General features: G+C 39.8%; 1 protein-coding gene across 1 annotated transcript; it reads right to left on the bottom strand.

The window, feature by feature from the left end:
• LOC139719353 (circularly permutated Ras protein 1-like) lies at positions 1-27,152 on the bottom strand. The gene is made up of 19 exons (XM_071630768.1): positions 27,000-27,152; positions 23,698-23,852; positions 22,319-22,381; positions 19,050-19,172; positions 17,970-18,152; positions 17,061-17,346; positions 16,547-16,603; positions 13,439-13,697; positions 12,740-12,788; positions 12,098-12,266; positions 10,839-10,926; positions 9,607-9,810; positions 8,321-8,525; positions 7,240-7,488; positions 6,573-6,695; positions 5,401-5,496; positions 4,220-4,311; positions 2,392-2,524; positions 1-147 (listed from the first exon to the last, which is right to left on the bottom strand). The coding sequence occupies exons 2-19, from the start codon at positions 23,833-23,835 to the stop codon at positions 1-3; spliced, it is 2,664 nt and encodes an 887-aa protein (XP_071486869.1). The 5' UTR covers positions 23,836-23,852; positions 27,000-27,152.

The raw sequence follows: 27,152 nt of genomic DNA, 5'->3' as shown, positions 1-27,152 counted from the left end.
TCACTTGTAGTCGTAGTATTTCTTCCTGAATGCAGCCCCCTTGCCCTTCTTGCCGTACATCATGCGAGATTTGCCCTCCGCTGACTGGAATGCGGTGTTATGAAGGTTCAGGCAGAGATTGGTCTGGGCATGCATGAAATCCGAATGCTGTAACAAAAATTAAAGCAGAATGATTTGTAAAGAAATGACTTTATTCGCATATATCATGTCTTATCATTACCTATCCTGACGCATGATAGAATACACTTTTGTTTGTTCTAGCCCATCTGAATTACGGAATTTGCAGAGATTAATGGGCCTGATCCCAAGCAATAACTTGTGGGCAAGGCGAAGACTGCATTTTGCTGGTGAGAAAAGCTCTAAAATGTTGTGACTTTATCAGGGTAAGAATGTCACATAAACAAAGAGTACCGGTACTGTAAACGTGGAAATGTTCGCGGTACATTAATTTTCGCGGATTTCGCGCTACGCTCGGCTAGCGCGAATTCAAAAACGCGCGAATATATCTTCACAATTTTCTACGCACATTTTGAACGGGATGAATTGTGTGCGCTTCATCGATGATACTGCTACGTAGTACAATGTACAGGCATGTTTACGCTACTAGTATGGTTGGGTGTCCATAATACCGGACACCTAACGTTTTTCTATCAATAGAAACGTGAAAAATCTCACAATTGGCCTGAAATTTTACTCACGTGGGGAGAAAATATTCCGGATTCACAAGCGCGCACTGAAAATGCGATCTGAGGTATGCGCTCTTAGATGGCGGCTTCGAACGCGTGGGGTGTCATTTTTTCCGCACTCAGTTGCCCTGCTCATTTCCACCGACCACCTTTACAATACGTATAAAGGGCACTTAAATGCGTTTTTTGCGACAGGCCGCTGTTTTTTTCTAGCCGTCATTTTTTTTCCCAATAATATTTGAATATATTTTGAATCCTTCGACATTACTTTTGAAGGACTGTTTGATGAATTTGACTTGATTTTCATTAGGAAACTTTTCATCGTAATTGAAATAAATTAGATGAGTCGGTTTGTTTTTTTCACATTCATTTCTCGTTTCTGCATCAACTCGTACGGTCGTAGCGGGCGACAAAATGTTTATGTCATGTGTATGTGTAACGTGTGTGCACGATCGTACAAGCGGCGGTGACAATTTTGCGGTCAAAATCGTCAAATTTATTACGGAAGGATACTCTACATCTAACAACGAGTCAGCAAAGGTAGGCCTAGTTATATGTAGTTACACGATAAACCTTATTCGATTTTGCTAAATTTCGGTAATTTAGAGGGAATACTTAGTTGTTTTCACCACATTTTACTCGGTAGCGTAGCCCAGTGAAGAATCGAACACCGTTGCGCGTAGTCCCATGCGTACATTTTCTTTCTGTACGCGCAATGCCATTATAATGCGCGGTCGGTGGTTATGGACCCGGTCGGTGGGTTGAACACCTACCATACTGTGCGAAGAGACGATACCCTAGATTGCTGTGTACTGTAGCATGCATGTGTGCACCGCACGCATCGATGCTACAGTCCCCCGTGACTACGGTACTAGAGTCACAGCTGTACTACGTATTTGAGTGCTTGTACTCGCAGTCGAGCCGCTCGCTACGTCGCTTGTCGTAGCAAGCTATGTAGCAGAGGCTTTGGATGAAAGCAGTTAATGTGTACTACAGTAAAGTAACCTGCTGCGGAGCGCGAATTTAAGAACCCGCGAATACGTTTTCGAGCCGCTCAGCGCGAAAAATTAATCGCGCGAAAATATTGACGTTTACAGTACTCTGATCTCCCTGCTGAATTTCTTGTCAAGCTTCCTTGTAACCAGTTGGGTTTTAAGATCAATGTTCCCTATCAAAGAGGCAACAGCAGTACGATTATCAATGTGATATGTCAGTCTCCCTCCTTGCCATCTTTGTGACAGTTTTTTGGGAGGGAAATAGTTTTATATCATTGTGAGGCCGAGACTTATAGTGAATTCAGAAAAACCATTAACACTGATGTGGTAGCCAGCTTTCGTTCCTTTTCTGTGATAGCTTTTTGGAAGAAAAATGTTATACATGATAGTGAGGACAAGACATCTTATATCTTATATGTCTAAAAATGCGACCCATGACAACACAAGCCTGATAGCAAAGACACTGTCAGACAGGGAGGGTGTTTCATCAAGCTGTTCTTAAGGTTACAAATGACTTAAGAACGACTAGTGATCAGTTCTTGTGCTGAATTATTGAAATTCTGCTAAGTATAGCACATTAGAACTGATCACCAATCGTTCTTAAATCGTTCGTAACTTTAAGAACAGCTTTATGAAACACCCCCCTGGCTAGTTAGATTCTGGTACTTCTATCATTCTTTAATATGGGACTGAAATACCCTTGCACCCACCTCATGCTCCGGTTCCCCATACACATCGTCGAGGGCAGAGGCCTTGTTCAGGAACTGCACCGTAGATTCCACCTGGTGACTTTTGGCCTGTGGTGATGCACTGGTCCGCTGCATCATCTTGGCAGCTGCCCACCTGAACAGGGCGAGAAAAAAAAAAGTCAGAGATTGGCAACACACTGGGACATTGAAGTTAACCACTTCCTTGACATACCTGCATAGTGGCTTTCAATATGTCGCAGGGCGGTATAAGTGAACCAACTTTCACATCATATGTCATGCACTTGCACAGGCATAATGGACATCAAAGGGGAGGTGGGCACATGCAAAACTGGAAAAGTATACCAGTGAAAGCTGAGGATGCACATACCCAATTAAAAATTCTGAATGAAATACAATTAATGAGAGTGTTAGTTTAACCCTAATAAGGGGGGGGGGGGGCGGATTCTGCCCCCCCTTCAGATCTCGCCTATGGAACGCGCGATCGCGCCAAAAATCGGCACACGCGACACCCGCGACGTATTCTATCAAAATGTATGGTTGCTTTCTCTGAAAAATTTTTCTTATATTTGATATTAATTAATTATTGTAATTTATGCATAAAATCACTTTTGGGCTCTAAATCACTTATTAATGCTCCAATTAAGCTAATTTCTTTTTAAAAATGTTTCTTGTATCATTCTTCTGAGACATAGGATAAAAAAAAATCTGTATCGAAATTAATTTCTTATGTATTTTATTGTTTTTTGAATTTCTTATGTATTTCTTTGTTTTTTGACCTTTTGTTTTTGTTTGTTTTTTGGCCAAAATTTGTCACAGACATTTTTCGAAGCATTATTATGCTAAAATAAATTAATTTCGGCCATTCTAAGTGAAGATATGAATTTTTATGTGAATTAATTGAAAAAACACAATTTGCATTGGATTTGTACACAAAATCACGTTTTGGAGCAATTTTGGGGTTGACAAATTTTCTTCAAATGGGCGTCGCGTCAAAACGGTATGCGTGGGCGCAACAATTTGGGTCTCAAAAGTTGCGCGATACTTGAAAGAAAAAAGTCATGAAACATCGCGGCGGGAGCTTATCGTGTTGCAAAGATATTGCGCGAAACGTCGAGGGGGGGCGGATTCCGCCCCCCCCCCCCAGCCTGATTAGGGTTAACCCATTAGTAACTGAACCACCTGAAACCACCTGTCAGATTACTCCCTAAAACGTCCGAAACTGCCCGTCCGATTTGTTACAGTTTTATGCTTTACTATTCTTATTGTTTTCATGTAGAATATATAACTACGTAATTTTAAAGAGGTCAAAGGTCAACAAAAGTACGTCAGAATTAACGCTATGGCACACAAGTCTCTTGGTAAAGACTGAATAGGCTTTCAAATAAACACAACCTATAATAGACAAAAATACACATGCAGAGATCTATTTTGCATGATTTAGAATATTGTCGAAATGAAGGTAATATTGCCGTACCTTCCACGAACAAAAGGCCATTATGTATTGAATCTTCAGTTGCTAAAGGGTTAATAGAAATTTGAGCAAAACCAGATTACTGAAAAGAAAGTTGTGACCCTGTACACGTCAGCAATTTTAATGCACTTCCTTGCAAAACTTCAAAATGCAATTCAGTGTATTCCATTCCTTGCTCCCTGGATAAAATCTCCCTCTGTTGATATTCAACTGCAAGTAATGTAGTTCTAGGACTACACAGGAAAACAAAGAAAACAAACAAACAAACAAGCAAACAAGCAAACAAACCAACAAACAGAACCAAACAGGGAGACAGTAGGAACAAGAGAGTTAACAGGAGATTCCACTGCGACTCACATGTGGCCCCTGGCTTTGGTCTTTTCGCCCTTCTCGCCGAACTTTGCCGCCTGCTGAACGGCAGCCAGTCCTGTCACAGCGGGGTCCAGCTCCTGCAGGGAGACCACAGAAAGGAAGACTGATTGATTAAAATATCATAGAGTCACTGGTTTGACTCCTGAGTGCAGCTTTGGTAGAAAAAAAGAAACCCAAAATCATGTGGAAAAGACAACAACAAAAGTTTGTTTCTTTTTCTACCACCTTCCAGGACAATGTACAGGTGAGACAGCAGAGGTCTATCACTGGAGGAGAAAAGAGAAAATATTGGAAGAATTCAATCCCTCATGGGTCACTCTTGCAAGTTGACTATCCTTCCATTAATTGTTGTTGGTGTTGTTGTTGTTGTTGTTTTTTCTGAGCAAATGGTTTCACGCTGACAATTTACTGTGTTATGTGACTACTTAGCATGCCACTCCCGAAGACAGTTTATCTGTTTGGGGTTTTTTTTTTTTTTTTTTGGGGGGGGGGGATGTCGATTTGAATAAGGTTTGGTGGTTTTATTTTGATTTGGTTATTCATTCAAAGCAGTGCACACAGGATTTTGCACAATTTACCATGTTGAACAGTATGCATCAGACAGAAAATACAAACAAAAGTATCATCAATAAAATGTGTAAGAAAAAAAAAAGCCACCTGATCAAACTTTTCAGTTGAAAAAGATACAAAGAAAATCTGTGAAAGAAATTTTCCTGAGAAAGTTGTCATAGGAGGAACAATGCGTGTCACACAAAATACAATGTATACCCGGGTTCATGCTGCATACATTGTATGTCATTCTTGGCACAACTGGGGAAATATGCATTGATTTCAGCAGTATTTGAATTTTGGGTGTGCAGAGGAAGAACAGACATAAGGCTATGAATGTAAATTGGGACTCATTTTAATCAACCTAGCCTATAATTTCAACATAAATGTCATCGACTAACACAGAATTGACTGTATGTAATTTCCAGCTCAGACTAAAAAGAGAAAAATAGCTCAAGTATTGTAAGATAACAGAATTTTCACCAGTAGTATTCAGTGGCTTTTTTAGGCATTTGGCAGCTCTTCCAACACTTTCATCCCTAACAATAAAAGAGTTACTATAAAGCCATTTGAAGAAAATGAGCTCAAGCTTTTGTAGTTTGTAAAGTCATGTTTACCATTTCCATGGCTTGGCGGTCTGCTGTCGTGTCCCTTTGTTGAGTTATAGTTCTTACGAATCGGCGACCGTCAGTCTTCGTGTACTTGATTTCCACCTTGAAAAAAAAAGAGAAAGCAAGTGTTTGTGTGTTTGTTTTTTAAGTAGCTCTCCGTAACACAGGATTATGCTATGATGGGGATACTTTAAACATGCGTAATACATATATACACACAAAACACAGACAAAAACATTGCATATATTATTATAATCATCATTATCATTTTGTTCGGCATTTCAGACATCGCACATGAACATGGGTAAACACAAAAGACATTTGATTCAGCAGAACAAAAATAAGATAAAATATAACTTAGACACAAAGCAGAGTTTTTAGTTAGTTCAGAGATGATCGCAACAGCTCAGTGAACTTACAACATCCAAACTCTATTTTGAATATCCATAATACTGATATGAGATCTAAAACACAATAACTATCAATGTAATTTGAAACAAGACTCATAACCCCCAGGGATAATGTTTGTAGGTGAGCGCTTTGAGCAAGCATTGCATTGTAATTTAGGCAGAACAATATAACAGCAAGAAAAGCACTTGGAGAGCGCAGACCTTTGCAAAGCAGCTCATTTCCACCCATACACGGATGCTAAAAATTTACCAAAGATAAAGAAACCTTGTGTTTACCTGGTACCTCATCGGCTTCCTGCTGCGTGGCGCCTTGAGCAGAGCACGCGCTTTAGTGCGCATATGCAAACCTCGAATACGCGCAGCTTGAACTCCAAAGTTCATTGACCCTATTTGCCAAAAGATTGAAAATTCACAAAAATTCCTAAATCACTACCAAAATTTAACCATCTGTTCCTTGTGTCACAACCAACTTTTCCTGTCTGTTTCATCCAAATCTGATGACAACTTTTTGAGATGTTTTGCAAACAATTAAACAAACAAATAAACAAACAAACAATTAACAAACAGCAGCAAAAATATAACCTCCCTGGTGGAGGTAACAAGGCAAACAAAACTACCGTCCTAATCATTCTCTTTTTTCACCATGATATCATCAATACATCTTCATTTGTTTGTGTCACGTCACTCTAAACATAGTATGTTTACAAGTTTCTGCAGAATAGTTCAGTAGTTATATCCAGCAGTGCATGGCTGTATAATACACCTTACCTGGAAGGGAAGCTTGTCTTGTGTTCCCTTCTCTCCTGGTTTGAGTTTGAAGCGGAAGGTCAGGTCCGAGGAGCGGCGCACATTGCCCATGTTGACAGTCAGCCGATTGCCATCTTGAACGACCTGGTTTGGAGAAACAGGAAGCCAATTGAAAAGTGGATAATGTGCGGCAATTACACAGGAGTCTGTATGATATTCCTCATATCCTGAATGATGCTTCCAATGGTATCACTTTTCAGATTAAGATTATGATTAAGATTACTATGGACTGCCATTAAATGAAGTTCTTGCGACTGGCAGTTTTCTTTCGTTAGATCAAAATTCTGATATAACTGAATAACTAAACAATAAAAATACATAGAGTGGATGATGCTGCTGCCTGAATTTTTACTTCGGTGTAATCCAAATTTCATTATAATTGTGTTCGTTATAACGGGAGTGCACTGTATGAAAATTTGTTATCTTCAACGATGAAATAAACAGGCCTTCCATGTCTACAGCTTCTGCAGCTAATATCCAAAGTTGGAAACACCTAGACATCATGAATTCACTCACATACGAGGCACTCCTTCAGTATGAAATACCATACACAAAACTACTGTTGTTGGGTACTTTTTTTTTTTTCAATTTGTTCTCAGAGAAATCTGATCATGGTGTCAAGACTCACCCCTTCAGTCATGCTCTCGTCAAACTGGAGGACTGGGTGCAGGATCATGGTCAGCTCCACATTGGTGGCCACCACTGGATCCTGGCCTATCTGTCGGATCTGCCGGGTCAGCTCGTGAGGGTCCAGAAGATTGAGGTTGCCATCGGTGATGGAGACTGCATTGCTGACCGTCTCCATCTGGAGGCTCTGGTTGGTCTGGATGCCGATGATGGAGATGGTCGTCTGCTGCTCCTTGGCACGATTCCCAATCTGGGGGTGAGGAACCAATGGAGAGAGTGGTGAGAGGGTGGGAGAACTGAGAGCAGGGAGGAGGAATGCAATCAAGGACAAGGAGTGAAGACAGGGAAGGGTGGAGACAGGGATGGGTGGGGATAGGGAGGGGGTAGAGGTAGGGAGGGGTGGAGACAGGGAGGGGTGGAGGTAGGGAGGGGTAGAGACAGGAAGGGGTGGAGGCAGGAAGGGGTGGAGGCAGGAAGGGGTGGAGGTAGGGAGGGGTGGAGGTAGGGAGGGGTAGAGACAGGAAGGGGTGGAGGCAGGGAGGGGTGGAGGCAGGAAGGGGTGGAGACAGGAAGGGGTGGAGGCAGGAAGGGGTGGAGGCAGGGAGGGGTGGAGGCAGGGAGGGGTGGAGGTAGGGAGGGGTGGAGGTAGGGAGGGGCAGAGACAGGGGTCGGGCGGAGACAGGGAGGAGTTGAGACAGGGAGGAGTTGAGACAGGGATGGGTGGAGGCAGGGAGGGGCAGAGACAGGGAAGGGGCGGAGACAGGGGAGGGGCGGAGACAGGGAGGGGTGGAGGCAGGGAGGGGATAAAGGCAGGGAGGGGCAGAGACAGCGAGGGGCAGAGACAGGGAAGGGGCAGATGCAGGGTAAGGGCGGATGCAGGAAGAGGTGGAGACAGGGAGGGGTGGAGGCAGGGAGGGGTTTTTCAACTAAACCTTGATCTTCACATTTTAAAAAATCATTTCACCAAGATCACCTTTGACATTTTTTTTATCTTTGCTGATTGAGAGTTAATTGCGACCTTGTCAGGGTAATGTCGTAAGAGGTCACATTAGACAGGACTGTAGGCTGGAGAAGGGACTCACCTGGCGGTAGAACTCAGACGGGTCATTAGCACCTTGCCTGCTGTAGCCGCCCAGTGACCCTACGCCAACGTTGGGCTCTCCGTCTGTGCAGAGGACAATTTCTGAGCCAGGGTCCTTGGCCAGCAGTCCGATGGAGACGCACAGGGCTGGGCCTAGGGCTGTAGAGCCTGCTGTGCGCAGTCCATTTACTTTGGTCCTCAGCTCTCTGTCGAGTGCAACAAACGGCAGAAACACACACTTTAGGAATGAGCATATGATTGCAAAGTAATTTCAGTGCCCATGATACGGTTGGTACAAAGCACAAAATAAACCTAATGCATGCCAACTTAACTTCACGACATGGGTTTTCAGGATATCTCTGTGCAGATGATATTAGCATGTGTTAATAAAAAAAAAATCTAGTTAATGGCAACTGCCATCTGTCACACAGGAGTTCTATGAGTATTTCTTTACACACATACAACTGTACAAGCACATATCATATGACATGGAATTAGTACAGGGTGACTACTAGCATACACTTTGAGAACAGCAATTCATAATGGAATATTGTCTGAGTGCGTTTTTCTACAATTCTTTAAATATGTCAGACTAGAGTGATTAAGAAGCTGTTGCCTGAAAGTTACAGCCTTCATTTACAACCCAGCATGAAGATCACACATGGAAAAGAGCTTATCTTGAAACAAGAGACCCGGGGGTCACGTGCTCACCTGAGTATCGCAATTTCACCTTTCATGCATTCTTGCACACTCTTACCCGAGAACATTGGAAACTTATGCACCCCTGATTCCACTAACCCCACGAACAAACTGTACTAAGTCATAGTATTATCTAAGCCCTATCACTTCAGGTTCTAGAGAAGATTTTTAAAGATTCCTTAATTTTAGGGGGTTTGGGCCCCCTGGGGAACCCCCAGGTGGGCCATGGTGCCCATTTGAACAAATTGAGATCCTATTCCCCTAGGGATGCTACCTGCCAAGTTAGGTGAAAATCGGTCATGGAGTTCTCAAGAAGAAGATGAAAATGTAAAAAGTTTACGCACGACAGACGACAGACGACGGACGCCGGACGAAGAGCGATCGCAATAGCTCACTTGAGCCTTCGGCTCAGGTGAGCTAAAAAGAAGAAGCATCATCAGCATAGGGGGCATTTCACATCTGATCCGTTAGTTGCGTGCGAATGCCTAAGTAGAATACTTTTAGAGTGAACTAGATTCTTTGATTTGTTCATGGCTCCAAGGATGAAATGACAGCTGAGATATTTGGAAATATAAAGCTCAAACTTACTCCACCGAGGCATGGACAGGACGCATGTTGAAGTTTGGAGCCATCCTCTGGCCTTCCCCGATGAGGCGCTCCATCGAATCCAGGTTGTCCGACACCGTCTGGCAAACCTGGGTGCCGTCCCCATGAACTTTGACCTGACTCTCAAAGGTCACGATGCCGACCCGCTTGTTGCATTCCTCATCTGCCTCAAAGAAGTCAAGTTGCCTTCAAAGGGAAAGAAAAAAACAAAACATAGAAAAACATGCATCCTTGCATTACTATATTGATGAGGCAAAGAATGATACTTTACAATCAAGGAGTGATTTTACCCTTTGACTGCACACACAATCATATACTCCAAAATAAGGTATTTTATACAATTAGTGCATGCTTTATCATGAACTCAACAGGATTATAGAATGACAATACTAAATTATTGCGAGTGCTGTTTTGTTTCACCGAGGTGGCAGGCCGAGGTGAAATTGAACTGCATGAAGGATAATTTTTTATTTGGAATTCTATAGTCCAGTGCTGGTACATCAATGCACCATGCGCTATTAAATTGTTGCAGTAAATAAACCCCTTGATCTACATGTATTTTTGTAGGTCTAGGCCCTACTTGATCTAATTCTGATTTAATTTTGATCTAAGATACAAAACTTCCTTATCTTTCAAACAAAAAGAGCTCTGAAACCCAAATGTCAGCTCTTTAGTGCTGGAACACTCCAAACACTAAAAACTTAAAACTGAATTCTGGGAAAGGGATTCCCTGTGCCAAAATTAACTATATAGGGCACGGCTGTGCCCTATATCAAAATATTCACATGATCATGTGATGCAATCCAACCTATCACAATGCATATCATACTCCACCTATTTACTATGAATATAAAGATATATATACGCACACATACAAAAACACCTAAATCATTTGAGTAAACCGGTCATCTTATTGGCTGAAAGATGGACATCATTTCCATCATCACTCCTCTGAGAACTCTATCTTCACCTTCAGTCTCAAGATTTGTGTTATCTCAAGAAGAGCACATCACTTGTGCTATTCTCATGTCTATGCAAATTAGTGCTAGAGATTCAAAGGAACAAAATTGTACACTCGTTTCTCTCTGAACAGCTTATCTTTATTCAGAGTAAGAGAAAATTTCCAGTGGTTTGGCAATATCGCTGTGGCTGGTTACATAAAAGGAGTCGCATCCGTGGCAATGAATTGATAATGGACATATTCGTGACGATACCTGGTGATAGCTTGCTTCATGCAGTCCAGACGAGTTATAGACGCATTCCCTTGGCGCTGTCCTCGAGAGTTCAGCTGCATCCAGGCGGCTAAAAAAATATGGCACAGGACAGATTTGTTCTATTTGTTCATATTTAGGAGCAAGTGGAGTGCTTAAACCACAGCAATGGAAATGTTAATGATATGTAACTCATATAATCACACATTGAATAGAGTGCCACTTAAATATGTTATATCACAGTCTCCAGTATTTGGGTAACAGAAGGCAGTAATGGCAATCAGAAATAGATAAAAGTGCCAACATGCATTTACAATATTTCCACAGTGTATCAGCTTGATGAAAGGATATGGAAAAGTGGGCACTGTAATCCTTTAAATGTGAAAAATGAATTTGATTTGCAGGGGGGGGGGGGGGAATGAGTACTCACAGAAAAAAAAAAAAACAAACAAAATCTAGACAGCCCTGTATAAGATTCTGAAATCCCCATAATTAAATTTTGTACAAGACCAAATGGGTTCTGGCAGCCATCTGGTTTCCATTTCAATTGCCTACAACTGTTACTGGAAAGTTAAAGTTGCCTTCTGGTTTCAACTGGTAGAAGTTGAAACAAGTTAAGACCAGTTAAAATGTTAATTGGATTCTACTGGTTTGTATTTTACCCGGGTCACATTCATGTCTTTAAAAGGGAAGGCTAGTAACTGATCAGTGGGAATCAGTGGAAATGCTGGGAGATGATTGTTCCAATCCTTATGGGATTCTTTCAAGAGTTCATTGTATATCTATTGTTGTGTGAAAATGATTTGCTTCAGAACGGTCTCATATTCAAGTAATGTGCAGATTAATGCTCCGTCACTGACCCTCCCAGCATTTCCACTGATTCCCACTGATCAGTTACTAGCCTTCCCCTTTAAATATGAGCTATTCTTTGATGAAGACTGATAATGATTGACTAAACTTGTAATATAGGTCTTAGGTGTCTGTATCAAAATAAAGTGAACCCATAAAAGTAAGCTGCTTTACTTTGATCTTGCAAAGATACAAACCTAGGAAAAAAAAAAGAAGAAGAAGAAATCCATGAAAACTGTATTAGGTGTAGTTATGAAGGTGAATCATTCCATAAAATACACCTCAAGAGAATACTGGTCAAGCTTCCCTTTTAAATCTATAGAGGGAGATGAGAGGCATTCTATGGTGAAGCTGATGAGCAGACAACGGGTGAAAGGATAAATTTGAAAAAGAGACTAGAAATGACAGAGTACCTTGGAGCTCTGGAAGCTGTGTTGTCTGCGCCATGGATCCGCTCATGTCCACGCAGTAGAGCAGTGTGCCTGCCTTGGATGATTGCTTGCCCTCTTCACTCTTGGTCGCCTCCTCCATTTTCTCGGGAGCTGCCTCCAACAAGTAATCCACACTTGCCTCTTTTGGAATCTGGGAGGGTTTCAAAGGCAAGAATTTGCATATGTTTCTGAAATTATCTGCCTATTTGACTGAGTGACTCTGAGATCTATGGTATACAGGTACTCTAGAGTAAATCAGAAATAATTGCAAGCATGAAACTTGCTTGAATTTTGTAAGGAACTACGATTCATGAAAGTAAAATGCACATCAAAATTTTTTGGGCTACATAATCAAGTACATGTAGTATACTTGGAATTCTTTCATGCTTGGCAATTTGCCAAAGTTTCATGCTGGGGGAAAAAAGGCCATCAGCTCCAAGCTAACAAAATTTTCATGCAAAGAAAGTTTCTGGTTTTACAGTAACTTGCTCAAGGAAGTTTTGGTCACACTGATGTAAGACAAATACAACAAAATGCAATAAATTGACTGCCATCTTTGAGCACTGGCTTAACTTTAACAAGTTGTAGACAATGAGAAGTGCAAAAGAATTACAGATGGCTTACCTCTTCATCCACGATGTCCAGATTTTCATTTGACTGACCACAGAATTCACTGAGGAATAGAGATAAATGAAAAGCAATGAGAAATTTAGAGCAAACAGACAGGGTGTTTCTCAAGGTCTTGAACTTAGTGTACTTAGTGTACCAAAATTGTTATCAAATCGCTCTGGTGTTTCCTAATGACATAAATGTTGTAAACTATATATAAATTCTCATCAAATCAACAGAGAATGTTTTCTAAAGACTTAAACTAGTTAATATACCAAAATTCTGATCACATCCAAATTTTATCATCCGTGACCTAATTTCTTCATGAACTGCACTCCAAAATGTATTACATATAATGTCCAGGAAGAAAGAGAGAGACCACAGAAGTATTGGAGAGCATAGAGACTGAGGAGGAGCAGGGGTAGAGATGAGCAAGATGACAAAGCTGGGAAGGAAGGAAGGAAGGAAGGAAGGAAGGAAGGGAGGAAGGAAGGAAGGAAGGAAGGAAGGAAGGAAGGAAGGAAGGAAGGAAGGAAGGAGGGAAGGAGGGAAGAAATGGAAGAACACAGAAGAAAGAGAACAGAATTCAGAGGAAAGAGAACAGAGCAGAGACAAAGGTGATAAGAAAGAGGCTGCGCTTGAAGAAAATAACAAGAAATTTTCCCACAAAAGCTGTTACATTCTGGAGGCAGTATTTGCTCTTTCAGTACGTACCAAGCCCATGTGCGCTGGTCCCCTTCGGGAGGTTCAAGCCTTGAGATGTGAGACAGGAAAACCTGGCACTTGGAGTTGGAGCAGCGCACGGGGTCACCAGTCATGATGACGGGATCTTTCTGCAGGGAGCCCAGGGAGAGGAGAATGACATTGGCGTCGGCACGGCGATGAGATTTGGGTGCAGATACCGTCTTCTTTGGACGTGCTGATGGCATCGCCATCATCGGTGCTTGTTGAACGTTGAGAGATGCGAAAGAAGCTGTGCAATCACAGATGGGGAAACTTTAGGATGTGTTGTACAGGAAGATGTGATGGTAATATTGTTATGAATATTTTCTTTCTCTTCCATTCCTTTACCCCATTAAGGACAGTTTGATTTTGCTGCAACACGCGTTTCCCATAGACACCTACCCAAGTATACTTGGGATTCATTCTCAACAGGTTAATACTTTCTTGATAGGGGTGGAACAGGAAAAGAACAAGGGACATACAGATGCCAAATAGGGCATAATGTATTCAAGCAGAAAGAGAAAATATCGTCAATGGTACCAGCAAAAGTTTCAACAGCACAAAGAAAACATTGCTTCTTAGCTTTTTTTTTTGTTGTTGAAAAATTGCTCCCAATTTTGCAAGGTAGTTACATCTTCAGGTGTGAGTTTCTTCACTTTGTCTCCCTCTACAAATCAAATTTGTTAAGATCACAATTGCTGATCTGTAAATTAACAAACATGTTGGGGAAAAAAAGGAACCAGCAGGACTCCAACCTGTCATCTACTGCTTTCCGGGAAGCGACACTACCACCAGGCTGTCCCCGGCTGCCAGCAGTGACACGATAAACATGGAACAAATACCCAAGCTCCAAAACTCCGACATTGTTAAGTAGTCCAAGGTGGACAAGGCATATTCAAGGAAAGAAAGATATTATTCAGAGGGATGAATAATATCTTTCTATCATAGTTACATCCTGTAGCATAACAGGGCAATTATCCCAGGTGAACTATGACCCCCCTCCCCGGCTAAATACTGGTTATTGATACGGCAGGGCTCCACACTAACTTTTATTTTTGGTGGCCCAAAGGCAAACATCCGACCTTTTTTGGTGGCCTGATCAGGCCACCAAATTCTTCATTTCTGAAATTTTGGTGGCCCAACGTGCGTTTTTGGTGGCCCTGGGCCCTGGGCCACGGGGCCACCGTTAGTGTCGAGCCCTGGATAAGGTTAGAGTAAGGATTAGGGTTAGGGTTTGGCTTAGGGTTAGGATTAGGAATTGTGTCAGGGAAAGGGGCTGGAGTAATTGCCCAGGGGGTAATTGCCCTAGAGCCATCTGTAGCATATATGTTTGGAGGTTACTGGCTCTGCCATATATTTTGTGAATATAATATTTTGTAAATTGGGACATAACCAGACAATTTCATAAGTGTTGATATGTGAGATCAAGAACCACAATGATGGCATTAGAAAGAAGCTTTATCCCCATTTACAAAAGAAAACTTCAGTGGTTTCCCACCTTTGAGGTAACAAACAGTGTTACGAGAGGCAATGTTTTATGAGTTATTAGTTTAGAAAATATTTGTGAATGAACAAAATTTGTGGAAATCAAAACACTAAAACAAAAAATTGAATATACAGTATTTTTAGCATTTCAGTTGCTGTCTGACAGAAGGACTAAGCATGCAGATGATACTGTGTAGAACTGGAAATTTTTGGTTGCATGAAACTTTCACAAATTTTGCTAGGAGATGAGATTTATTAAAGTAAAATGCATGTGAAAGTTTTTTTTTAAAATCTACACAATGCATTGAATGCCAGTACAGTGTAGTACATCATACGAGCACTAGCACAAGTACACTATACTGGTGACACACATTGTTTTTTGTTTTTAAAGATGCCTACTTAGTAGCACGCTTTCAGTTTTGCTGTGTGTTATTATATGGCCAGCATTGTGTATAAAAAAAGATCCTGTGTATTACTCGTACATGTACTATACTCATAATTTTTTAATGGTTGGCAGTTCGCAAAAGTGTCATGCTGCGAAAAAAGGCTGTCAACTCTAAGTTGCAAAAGTTTCATGCTGTGAATATTTCTGGTTTTACGGTAGTTAAGGCCATGAGTAGCCTATGCATTATGGGTTTTTAACTTGAAGACAATGCATGTACATGTGTGGATTCAAACAAACAAATATACAAACAAACAAATGCACAAAACAAGCAAATAAACAAATACCAATAATGAGTTTGACAGGAAGTTGTCTGATATTAAGCATGAATTTACAGGACATGCAAACGGAATTGTTCCAATATGTTTTAGTTTTTCAAGAAGCAGAGGTGCATTATTGGAAAGGTTAGAATTACATAAAAATGTGCGAAACACTTCATACACGTCTACCACCAAATGATAACCAACTACGCATGCATTTTATGAGCACTGAATGTTTAAAAGAAGAAAAAAGAAAAAGAAAAATTGTGAATGCTGGGTATAATATGAAAGGAATTTAAAGCATTTTCTAGCTGTCAGGCTTGGGTTTTACAGCATACTATAAATGCTAATTTAGTCACTGCTCAACACATGCAAATAAGCCAGTTTGGAGGTACTGTAGCTCATGTGCACATTGGTACAAATGACCTTCCATTTTTTCTCGGTTGGTTTGGCACTTACACTCATTTTCAAAGTGACATGATGCATTTAAGCTTGCCCAACACAGCAATGTATGGAATTTATCACTAATGTTCAAACAAAGAATGAACTTGCGTTGACCAGGTGACCAAAATGGTCTGTAAGCTTTAACCCTTGGAGAAGCAATGATTTCATTAATTTTCACTGAATGTTAATTATCAAACTTTTTCAATAATTATCAAACTTTTTCAATAAATGTCACCATAATACAAGGATTGCTGTCAGGTGGATGTGCTGGGAAGTGCCATTTACAAGGATTACATGAGTAATCACTGTATCCCAAATGCTTACAAATGTATATGTGAACTGAACTTAAAAATCACTTTGCCACAAATGACCTTTTTCTGTTAGTGAGCATAAGTGGAATTCTAATCTAGCTTATTGATCATATCAATACAAGAAAAGGGAGACTATATCATTAGAAAGTATGATTACCTTGTTGATTTCTGGCAGATTTACCTCTCAATCTATTGAGGAAGCCTCCTGCTTTCTCTGCAAACAATTGAGGATGATATTTTGAAAGGATACTTTAAAACAAATATAATGAATACCAATATATGCATACACATAGATATCAAGTACCAGCATGAATTTAAACTGCAGTTCATTTTATCTACATGTGTGTATACCTTGACTGTGCATATTCATGTCTCCATAAAAGCCACTCGACACAAATAATGCTTTGCCAGCCATAGAGATTTCTACCCTTTCTTTGCTTAATTACTCAGTTACTTTCAACTACATGACCAGCATAAATATTTTGTTCCATTTTTGAAGTTGCTCTTCATATTGAGTCCAAAGTGACCAACATTACAATTTACTCGACATGTAAAACTCTAAGTTCCATGCTCTAGTTCTACATGACTGTCCCTGCCTTCACCCAAATCCTGCAATTCTATCAGTTTGACTTTTTTTTTCTGTATACATGTATGTAAAGTCTTTGACTTACTTGTCGGCTTTGGAGGAGCCTGAGCGATATTTGAGGTTGGGGCAGCTGCAGCACCAAGGCTTCTTGGCTTTGGAGAAGCCTGCGGGATACTTGAGGTTGGGGCAGCTGCAGCACCACGGGCAGGCAAAGGTGGAGGGATCAATTTGTCTGCAGGAATTCCTTTCACCTTGATTTGCTTCACATAGGAATCCTCGATTGTCGGGTCGTAGTCGCTCACGAACATGTTCTGGACGAAGCGTGTCGCGATTGAAGATTTGCCCACGCCGCCTGAACCAAGGATGACAATCTGTAGGGAGGAGGGCACGCAGACTCAGTGAAACAGGCACTGATGCGGTTACTAATATTGTATAATTAAAAAATTATTGATTCATCTTCAATTCTGCTTTTAAAGCATGTGGAAATATTGGTGATAATGATGATGGCTCTTTATGACATTTTGAAGCAATGTAGTTTCAGACACGTAGTGCCTGTGTCTATTTCATCAAAAATATCTTCAGGGGGTGGAAAAGAAAAGGAAGAAAAAGGAGGGAAAAATGGGGAGAAGGAAAACGAAGAGGAAAGCAAAAGCAAAAGGGATAGGAAAGTGACAAAATGAAAATAAGGTCCCGTCCTTCCCCTCTCCCCCTCCCCCTTCAAAAAAAAAAAGAACCCTCAAGAGGGGAACAAAACAGGAAGGAGCTGGAGGATATGGAGAACAAGATACAGAAGAATAAAAAGAAGACAAAAGAGTACAAGAAAATGTAGGAGCAGACGAAGAAAAGAGAAATGGAAAAAAGGAAGATGGACATGAAGTAGTAGGAGAGGGAAAAAAGAGCAAATGCAGAAGAAAGAACAAATCCTGGGGGTGGGGGGGGGGGTGGGAAGGGGTGTTTCCCCCAAATGTTCAAAAAACAGAAGGATCGTACATACCTTGTATTTGGAGTCATAGCGAGGGATCTCTCGGACCAGGGCCTCAAAGCTCTCCGGTACATTGCTCCCAGTCAGGGCTGAAGTCTCCATGAAAACCATGCCATGTTTGGTGGCAGCAGCCTGCCCTTCAGCAGCGGTCACCTGTCTCTCACTCTCAAGGTCACTCTTGTTTCCCACGAGGGCCTACGCAATAGAGAATAAGAATGAAAATAATGGTATTGATAGAAAAAATAGTAGTAGTATTAGTAGTAGTAATGATAATACTTTTAATAATAATAATAATAATAATAATAATAATAATAATAATAATAATAATAATAATAATAATAATAATAATAATATTATCATTACTAATATACTACTACTACTACTATCAATACTACTACTACTACTACTACTACTACTACTACTAATAATAATAATAATTATTATTATTATCAGTATTATTATTATATCTATGATCATAATAAAACTGAAAAATTAACAATAATCCTATTACGAATACACAAATGTACACCTACACACCCCGCCCCCCGCACACACACACACACAAGCTAAAAACACAAGGCATTAACACACAGACCAACACACACACATGGACACACACTGGTGCGTAATAGTGTCGTTCTCCTTACAAAAATTACAAAAATTAAAGGTATGCTCACCACCTCACTATGCCAACTGAATATAGTGTGCGCACCAGAGCTGGTCAAAATGGCAAGCATTGCAATTATGAGGAATATAAAATCTCAAATTTTTTGGTGGCCACCATTCTCACTGCACAACTTTGGGCCTTTTAGCAAAAAATTGCACAAATTTGTGCACTTTGGACTGTGACCCAAATCTTGCAACAAAAAAAATGTGTAATTTCTGTTCTCACTGTAATATTTCAAAATTTGAGTTGCAATCAGGGTCAAGACCTGAAAAAAAAAAACATTATTTTTTTTTTAGTATAATTTTTTTTTCATTATTTTTATTCATAAACACAATTTAACAGCACGACTGAATGGCGGAATTAACGGCCGCCATTGGAGCAGTAACAATCAGTCAGGACCAGCTGAAAATCAAACTTCAACTTACAGAGGGAATGTGCTCGACATCCCTGATCCGAAGACCGAGTTCATAGATCTTGATAGCCTCATCCAGAGTCTTCTTATCCGTGATGGAGTATACTATCATCAGACCCTGGGCATTTCTCATGTACTGTTGAGAAGACACAGTGAATCAGTAATGTACAGGAATACCACCAGCAGAACAATCATACATAAACACCAGAGAAGTTCAAATTAACCCCCCCCCCCCAAGTCATATAAAGTATAAGACAAGTCCTCTTTGGAAAGGATTTATCATAATGAACATGTTGATACTTTTATCTAATCATAGCGTGACTTCCTGATATTCATGAAATTTTGTCCACATGCTACATCATTCAGTCAGCTCATGAACACGGGAGAACAGAAATATTAATTCAAAGCATTTCTTACTCTTCAAAGATATGATTACAAAATATTGAGGTAATGCTGTGAAACCGCCCCAATCTTTTCTACCCAACGAAAGAATTAGCTACAAAAAATTGCAAGAATACAATGATATATTTTTTTTCTGGTGGTCTATCCAGGTCACTAAAAGTCTTAAATTCTGGTGGCCCAAAAAAGAAATGTAGTGCCCCAAAATAAACAGAAACATATCAATCCATATTGAATCTTAAATGCCCAATCGGGCCACCAAAGGATAGACATCTTGGAAATTTGGTGGTCCGACATCAATTCTTAGTGGCCCCAGGCTACTGCCAATTTTAGCCCTGCATGGTATTCTCAACTTTCAAAAATTTAGATAAGTGTCTATACCTACAGTAAATATGCAGTATCTACTATTCATTCTTAATTTCTTCTTCTTCTCTTTGTTATTTCTAATCTTTATCATCATCATTATTAGATTTCTTATTGATAATCATTATGACCACTATTATTAGCTTAATTTTTACCTTGAATATGTTATGACTTGAACTACATTTATTAATAAGATCATCAGGCAAGTATACATTATGGAAAAGGATAACCTATCTAATTCAATATCAGGCTCTTTGTTTAAAATGAAAAAGAAAAAGATAAAATGTACATCGTATCCCCTTTTGAAGAATTGACATTGTAAGACTTTAGACCTATTCCTTGATATGCAGGTGCTACACTTTTGTTTAAGTTTTCACAAGCAATAAAGTGGATTCTAATGCATTGCACTGAAAAATATATCTACAGACCTTGTCTATATATATATATATATATATATATATATATACATATATATATATATATATATGAAATGTTCGGCAATCCATAATGGGTTACAGCAATTAGGTGCGAAGACTGGGGATGGCAGAACTAAACTAGAACTTGGTTTCACTTCCCTGTTGCTTCACTAAACCAATCTGTAAACAAAAAATCTCCTCTAACTATAGTATAGCAAACACCACTTCATAAATCCACAAACAAGCTATTGCCAAATGATTCAAAGATAACTAGAAATGTCGCTATGGCGACTGGTATGCCTCCGCCATAATGCATGATTCTCCTAATAGGTCTATAGTACATGTGGACAATGTGTGATTACATTTTCACAAAATTGGCAAAATATTAAAATGACATGTTTGTCACAAATGTATTGAATGTTTACCTTCCTTGACCTATGTTTAATTGAATGAATAGGAGAGCATGTATTTGGGGATTTAAGAACTTTAACTTGACTTTGACCATTTCTTAAGTTTATGCACTGAGTAATTTTCAAGGTATGGAGAAAAAGCGCAATTTCTGTATTGAACAGTAAATTGTTATCATTTTCATCTGGCCTTTGATTTATAAGAGAATCACTGTCAGGCAGAACATACATAAATTCAGCATGTACTAAGTTTCAAGATAACTTGAGCCACTTCCGAGATATGGAGAAAGAATTAAGTTCAGCACTTTCACTTGATCTTTGACCTTTTGACCTTTGACCTTCTTGGCAAAAAAAAAAAAAATCCCAGAGAATCTCTATTGGGTTATACATGCATACATCAAGTTAAAAAAAAGAGAAAAGTCCTGCTGGCATTGCATAAATATAAGGAAAATAGTAAAATTTTGAAGTATTGCCCTTGACCTTTGACCCCTGACCTTTGACCCCATGAACCCTAATTTCCCTAGATAACCACTGCCAGTCAGTAAATGCATATATATACTATGTTCCATGAAGATACCTTGAACAATTTCCAAGATACAGAGAAAAAAGTGAAATTTTAACATTTTACTTGACCTTTTGACCTTTTGACCTCATGACCCCAAACTTTCACCAGAGAATCTTAATTGGGTAGTACATGTATACACTACGTTTCAAGAAAATATCTTCAGGCATTGCATAGATATGGGGGAAATAGTAAAATTTTAAGCATTTGACCTTGACCTTTTGACCTTTGACCTTGAGCATGTGCACCCAAAAGTTGATAGGCACAACTTCACCCCCTAATACACATACATGCCAAGTTTCATTAGGATACCTCAAAAGGTTTTGGTAGTTACCCTGTCCACAAAATTCATTACGGACGGACGGAAGGACGGACGGACGGACGGACGGACGGACGGACAACCCGAAAACATAATGCCTCCGGCACCACTTCGTGGCGGAGGCATAAAAACATGCACTGAACAGTTGGTTATATAGTACATGTATCAATTGAGTACATGTATCAATTGATTCTCAGTAGTGTACACAATGACCCATCCGAGGTCCGGCTCTTATATTTGGATCAAATATTTGTTTTCCGGTATTCAAGTTAAAAGTATCTCTATGCTGCACTGATGTCCTAGTGGGGTATCATCATATGATCTTGTCTGATAAGATTGAAGTCAAAAGTCAAATATTAACTTAAAGCAACAAAGTACTCTGAAGCCTGCACTACATTTGGACGATGCTAATTCAGTAATCAGCTGTTGCCAGACAAAACTGTAAACCAATGTAACAAGTAGAAAAAGAAAGAAAAAAATAGCAGGGCATGACAATGGATCATAAGCTGAAACATACAAACAAATAAAATACAAAGAAGGAAATGCAATGCCCTCTTGAATTACTCATCTTTGATCCCCAAGTGTGTACTGATATATTTAATCAATTTAAAGTCTACAATTGCTTAGATATAAGTAATTTATGAGAAAAGTCTGAACGATAGAACAAAAAGATTTGACAGTCATACATAAGGGCTCCTACCGATAAATGTCATGACGGCCGGCCAGCTTTCAAATTTAAAGATCATTGTCGCTCACCGTCTTGTTTCTCACATATTGATTTAATTTGCTTCACATGCAAATGACAAGAATCCTTACCTGATCCCTCATAGCAGAAAACTCCTCCTGTCCAGCAGTGTCCAAGATGTCCAGTAGGCATGCCTGTCAGAAAACACATCACATCCACCAATTTATTATCAAAAGAGCCTACCACACAGGGAGAATCATCAACTTTCTTACATATGATTATTGAGCTTATTTATTTTGTATAGATTGGTGCGCCAGCCATCTTTTAGCTGATCTATTTCCCTTCTTGCAGTTCTTGTATCATCAAGGAAGTCTAGAGCTACTGTGGTTCTAATTATCAAGGTGGTAATAAAAGTTTGAGTCATCTGGGTGTGTTCTGTGTGCATAAATTTTGCTTTTTAAAAGCACAAAGAAATTGATATTTTTGAAAATGTTTTCCACCTACTGCACATGATATAAGGTCATAAAAATCCAAATGAAATACAACTCTAAAATGTGAATAAAAGGATGACAAGTAGTTTGAATTGCTTTGAATCAAGTTTAGCAGGATCACAAAAATATATCACAGGTATAAAAGGGAAGAAGGAAACACCGATGCACACACTTGAAAAGCATATGACATATATGCAAAAGTCTAGTTTTCATGCATGGCACAGTTGTTCAACAAATCATGTTCTGCCACTTTAAATTAGATTTCAGTGCTCCTTCACTTCTCATTTTCAACAGAAACTGACTGATTCAATATAGATTTTTGTTTTGTTTTGGTTTTAAATTCCATACACTTTTCTTTTCAAAGTAAATTTCCCAGATTCTCTTTTACTCATATTTTTGAGGGTAAAAGCCAAATTATTTACTCAAGCCATCACCTATTCGGAATTTTGCACTCCTTTCGACATGTACTGGACCTTGTAAATACCAAAGCATTGTTCTCAGCAGAGTACTGAAAAAAAATAAGAGCAGTGACAGGTCAAAGGTTGAGCTGTTGTGAGTGGCAACCCAAGAGAACAATGAAGTGCCAACAAAGCTTTTGCCAATATGACAAACTGAATGACCTTGCTTCTTTTGTGAGGACCGATATATAAATTTGGCCATTTCCTCTATTGTATGGAGGTTATTACAATACTTCAAGCCATACTTCTACAGATACGATCCCTGTATTAAAACCCATGGTTTAAAAAGAATGTGCATAAAAAATATATATGGGTGTGCTGGAAATTATGAGTTGAGTTCGTTCAACATATACTGCCTCACACAATGGCAACGGTATCTTGCCTTCTACCAGAAGCACAAGATTTGTGAAGCTAACATTGTGAAGATAGAGTTGCAACAAATAAAACAGGCATCCCTACCTATATTCCAGTAAATCTAACCACTTCAAATTGGCATATCAGTACCAAATCTAATGACTTGTCTCATCTAAGCCACCATTAGTTGTGGTAAAATGACCTTACCTCGCCTTCTTCATCATCTTTGGAGCTGACTTTCATCTTCAGGTTGCCGAGGCCACCAGAGACTTCTTCGTCATCAAACGCTTCCTCCTCTTCATCGCTAGCATCTCGGCAGTAAACGTACTTGCTTCCAAACTCCATGGCGAGTCAGTCAAAGTCTGGAGCATGAAACAAGAAATAATTTGCATACTTAGCCAACAGGGATACGTACTGAAAATTGCAACAAAAGCAGGTTTCCAGAACAGGAGTACTCCTGATACAACTAAATGTATAAACATCTGTTTGTGTACTGCAATGTGTTACTTTAAATGAATTAACATAATGATCCAGTTAAGAACAATTCTAGTAATGGGTATGATAGCAAAGTAGAGTAAAAGGGAAAATAGGTGATGTTACAGAATTCTCACCCCAATTCTCACCCCCTGCAACACAATCCTCATCCCCACTTATATGGTCACTTAGCATTTTCCTATTTCCCTCACTCAAGTTGACCATGACAACAGTGTTAGCTAGGGCAAGGTTAATTGATGCTGTTACTATGGTTGCACAATCTACACTTAATTAACGTATCGCATGTGCCTAGCTGTTTAACACACTGCGACTAGGATAACTGTCACACACACTCAAAATCATATGCCTACACTATCCATTTTTTTTTTCTGAACTTTGCTGAGGTTGCTTGACTAGAAGAGAAGAGATGAGGAAAAAAAACCAGTGGGAGTGTTTAGTGAGGGAGAGTGGATTGAAGAAAATTTAGTCCTTCGCATCTTTAGCTATCATATTCAGAGCCATCTTTTTACAACATGCACTGAAGCGTAAATCCCACCTCTCTACACTGGCCATAATCCGCATTCCTAGGCCAATGCATGTACACACACACACACACACACACACACACACACACACACACACACACACACACACACACACACACACATGCACACACAGAAAGGCTCACACTGCTGTCAATATGTAGAGGACCGCCCAGGGCTGCCAAACCAACGGTAATGCATACAGCTCTGCTATGACTCATGCCCATCGCATTGCACCATTCAGCCGCAACAGCAAGCACAGAATGACAACATGGAAGAGCTCTTTGGGCTAATTGTGTTATGTCAAGTATGCAGTTTGGTCTTTATCTTTCTGCATGTGGGATGCATTTCCTCTCTGCAAGGACAGAAACTGAAGATAGATTCAGCTTCTATATAATACCATCAACATGTGGGCAGAGATTTACAAAAATTAGTGGTTTGAACCTTATCCTCACTGCCAACCACATATTACCAAACACATTCTGGGCAGTTTTCACTATATAGCCAATTCTTGATTTGCCTTTAATCCCCTTTATTTGTCAATAACCACTCTCATCATTATTAAAAGAGCATACATAATTTGTTCTCTGGTGAATTTCTTCCAGTAGTAAACTGCCATGTGGGCTGCATACATACAAAACATGATTTAGCTTTAAAAACAGCATTAAAATGAGGACCCAAGGGGGGGGGGGGGGCTGTCCCCCCCCCCAAAAAAAGCTGGAATTTGGTTCCAGATTTACAATCACCACAGAAAATCACCACATACTCAAATATTATTAATAGTCGGGTCGCTTAGTGAAATTATCGTTACACGTAGTGACACTAGTAGTACGGCAGATAAAAGCACCAAATTTGGAGAGATGACCCCTTAGGTCCTACATTTGTGTGTACTCATTAATAGTTGAGTAGGAGCCCTCTGTAGAATTTTAATTTTTATGGTATAAATGCTGAAATTCATTTTGCAGAAAACTTCATGGGCATGAAACTTTCGCAAATTTCGCGAGGAGCTAATATTCGCGAAAGCAAAATGTGCGCGATTCTAAACAATGCATTTAACGCCAGTGGCAATTCGTGGGAGTTTCATGCTGCAAAAAAGACAAACAAGACGTTGTTGAACGACCATCTCGTGGCAATTTACCCTGCCATGTTTACATATATACCTGGTATGGTTGGACCTATTACTCATCGACCGCCTAATTCTTATTTACTTGATAAGAATATTAACACTGAAATTCACGTAAAAACTTTACCTACGTGATTGAGAAAATCCAGCACTATCAAATGCTGTTGTTCCCTTTTCAATTCGAAGTTTCAGTGCAAAAATATCGCCGTCGAACTTAACTGGCCTCTTTTCAGCTTTTTTAGATCGACGGCTGTTTTTGCATTGACAATGCACACAAACCGAGTTGTATTGAACACCGTGTTGTACAAAGCTTTTTAAAAAATGCATTGGCATTACATCACGATTCGGTTAAAATATTCATTCGAAATTTTGTCCTTGAGTAAAACATTAATGAACAGTGAATTTTCGCATTTTCCCACACATCCTCATCAACGGTCAAAGCCAATACATTTTTATGTGCTCTGCGCGTAGTGCAGTGCGTACTAAGCGTTCTGTGCGCCAAAACTACGCGGTTGGTTTCAAAAAGGGTGGTCGATGTGTAGTGGAGCTACCATACCTCTTAAAGTCTTTATGCTAGCTGCTGAGCCACTCCTGGCAACTCTCACAACTTTGTTAAATGGATCACTGACTGGAAAATGACTAATTGTCCAAATAAATTTTACATCCATCTTAACAGTTCTTCTAATTATACTAAAAACCAAGTGACACAACTAGAAACGTATTATTGCCAATATGTTGACAAACACATCAAAAGTTGACTATAACCTTGTCATCCAAGCACAATACGGTGAGTACCGGTAGTGTATCACCAGGTTGCAATAGTATACTTGACACTAACCCCGGCACGGGGCGCTGTAATAGTGTTGGGGTCGCTGCTGCGGTGAACTTGACACTATTAATTACTGGTAATTCATCATATAGTCCCTGACTGACAGCAGTTATGTCGCGAAATCTAGCAACAAACAAAAAATCTGCATAAAAAGCCTCTGACACAAGGAGAAGCCGAGAAGGGCCAGGGCAGGGGCCCCGCTGAACTCTTAGGAAAAAAAAAAAACAACAACAACAACAGCTAAGATATGAAACACTAAGTAATGTTTAACATAACCAAAGAGTCCATCCCACCAAGGGTTCTGGTCCCACCCTGAGATTCTTTCCTTTGGAAAGATCTTGATCCTTGACCCCCATCGGCTCACAGATCGTACACTATTGACTATAGAACAGGTTGAATTCTAACGTTATACTTCAACATAACATTCTGTCATCATCGAAGCTTCGGATCAGGAGTGGGACAAACCAGGGAGGTGACACCTCCCGGGACGAACCAAAAGCATGAGAAGCAAAATTAAACAGTTTGGCTGTTAAGTACGCACCTTTCGATCTCTGTGTCTCAGAAATCCAGATTGTATTTAGCAGTTCTTCTGGGCAGGACCATGCATCAGGCAACGACCCAGCAATTGTAAAATTGTACACTTTTCTACATGCGCGATGTTTTTATAGACAAATACCAACGACTCGGTCGAGGG

This window comes from Diadema antillarum, unplaced genomic scaffold, assembly GCF_040938485.1.
Source record: "Diadema antillarum isolate AM-2024a unplaced genomic scaffold, OU_Dant_1.0 scf00000109, whole genome shotgun sequence".
In the NCBI taxonomy this organism is placed as follows: domain Eukaryota; kingdom Metazoa; phylum Echinodermata; class Echinoidea; order Diadematoida; family Diadematidae; genus Diadema; species Diadema antillarum.
The sequence above is the reverse complement of the archived record's forward strand: the minus strand, read 5'-3'. Positions and strand labels throughout refer to the sequence as shown.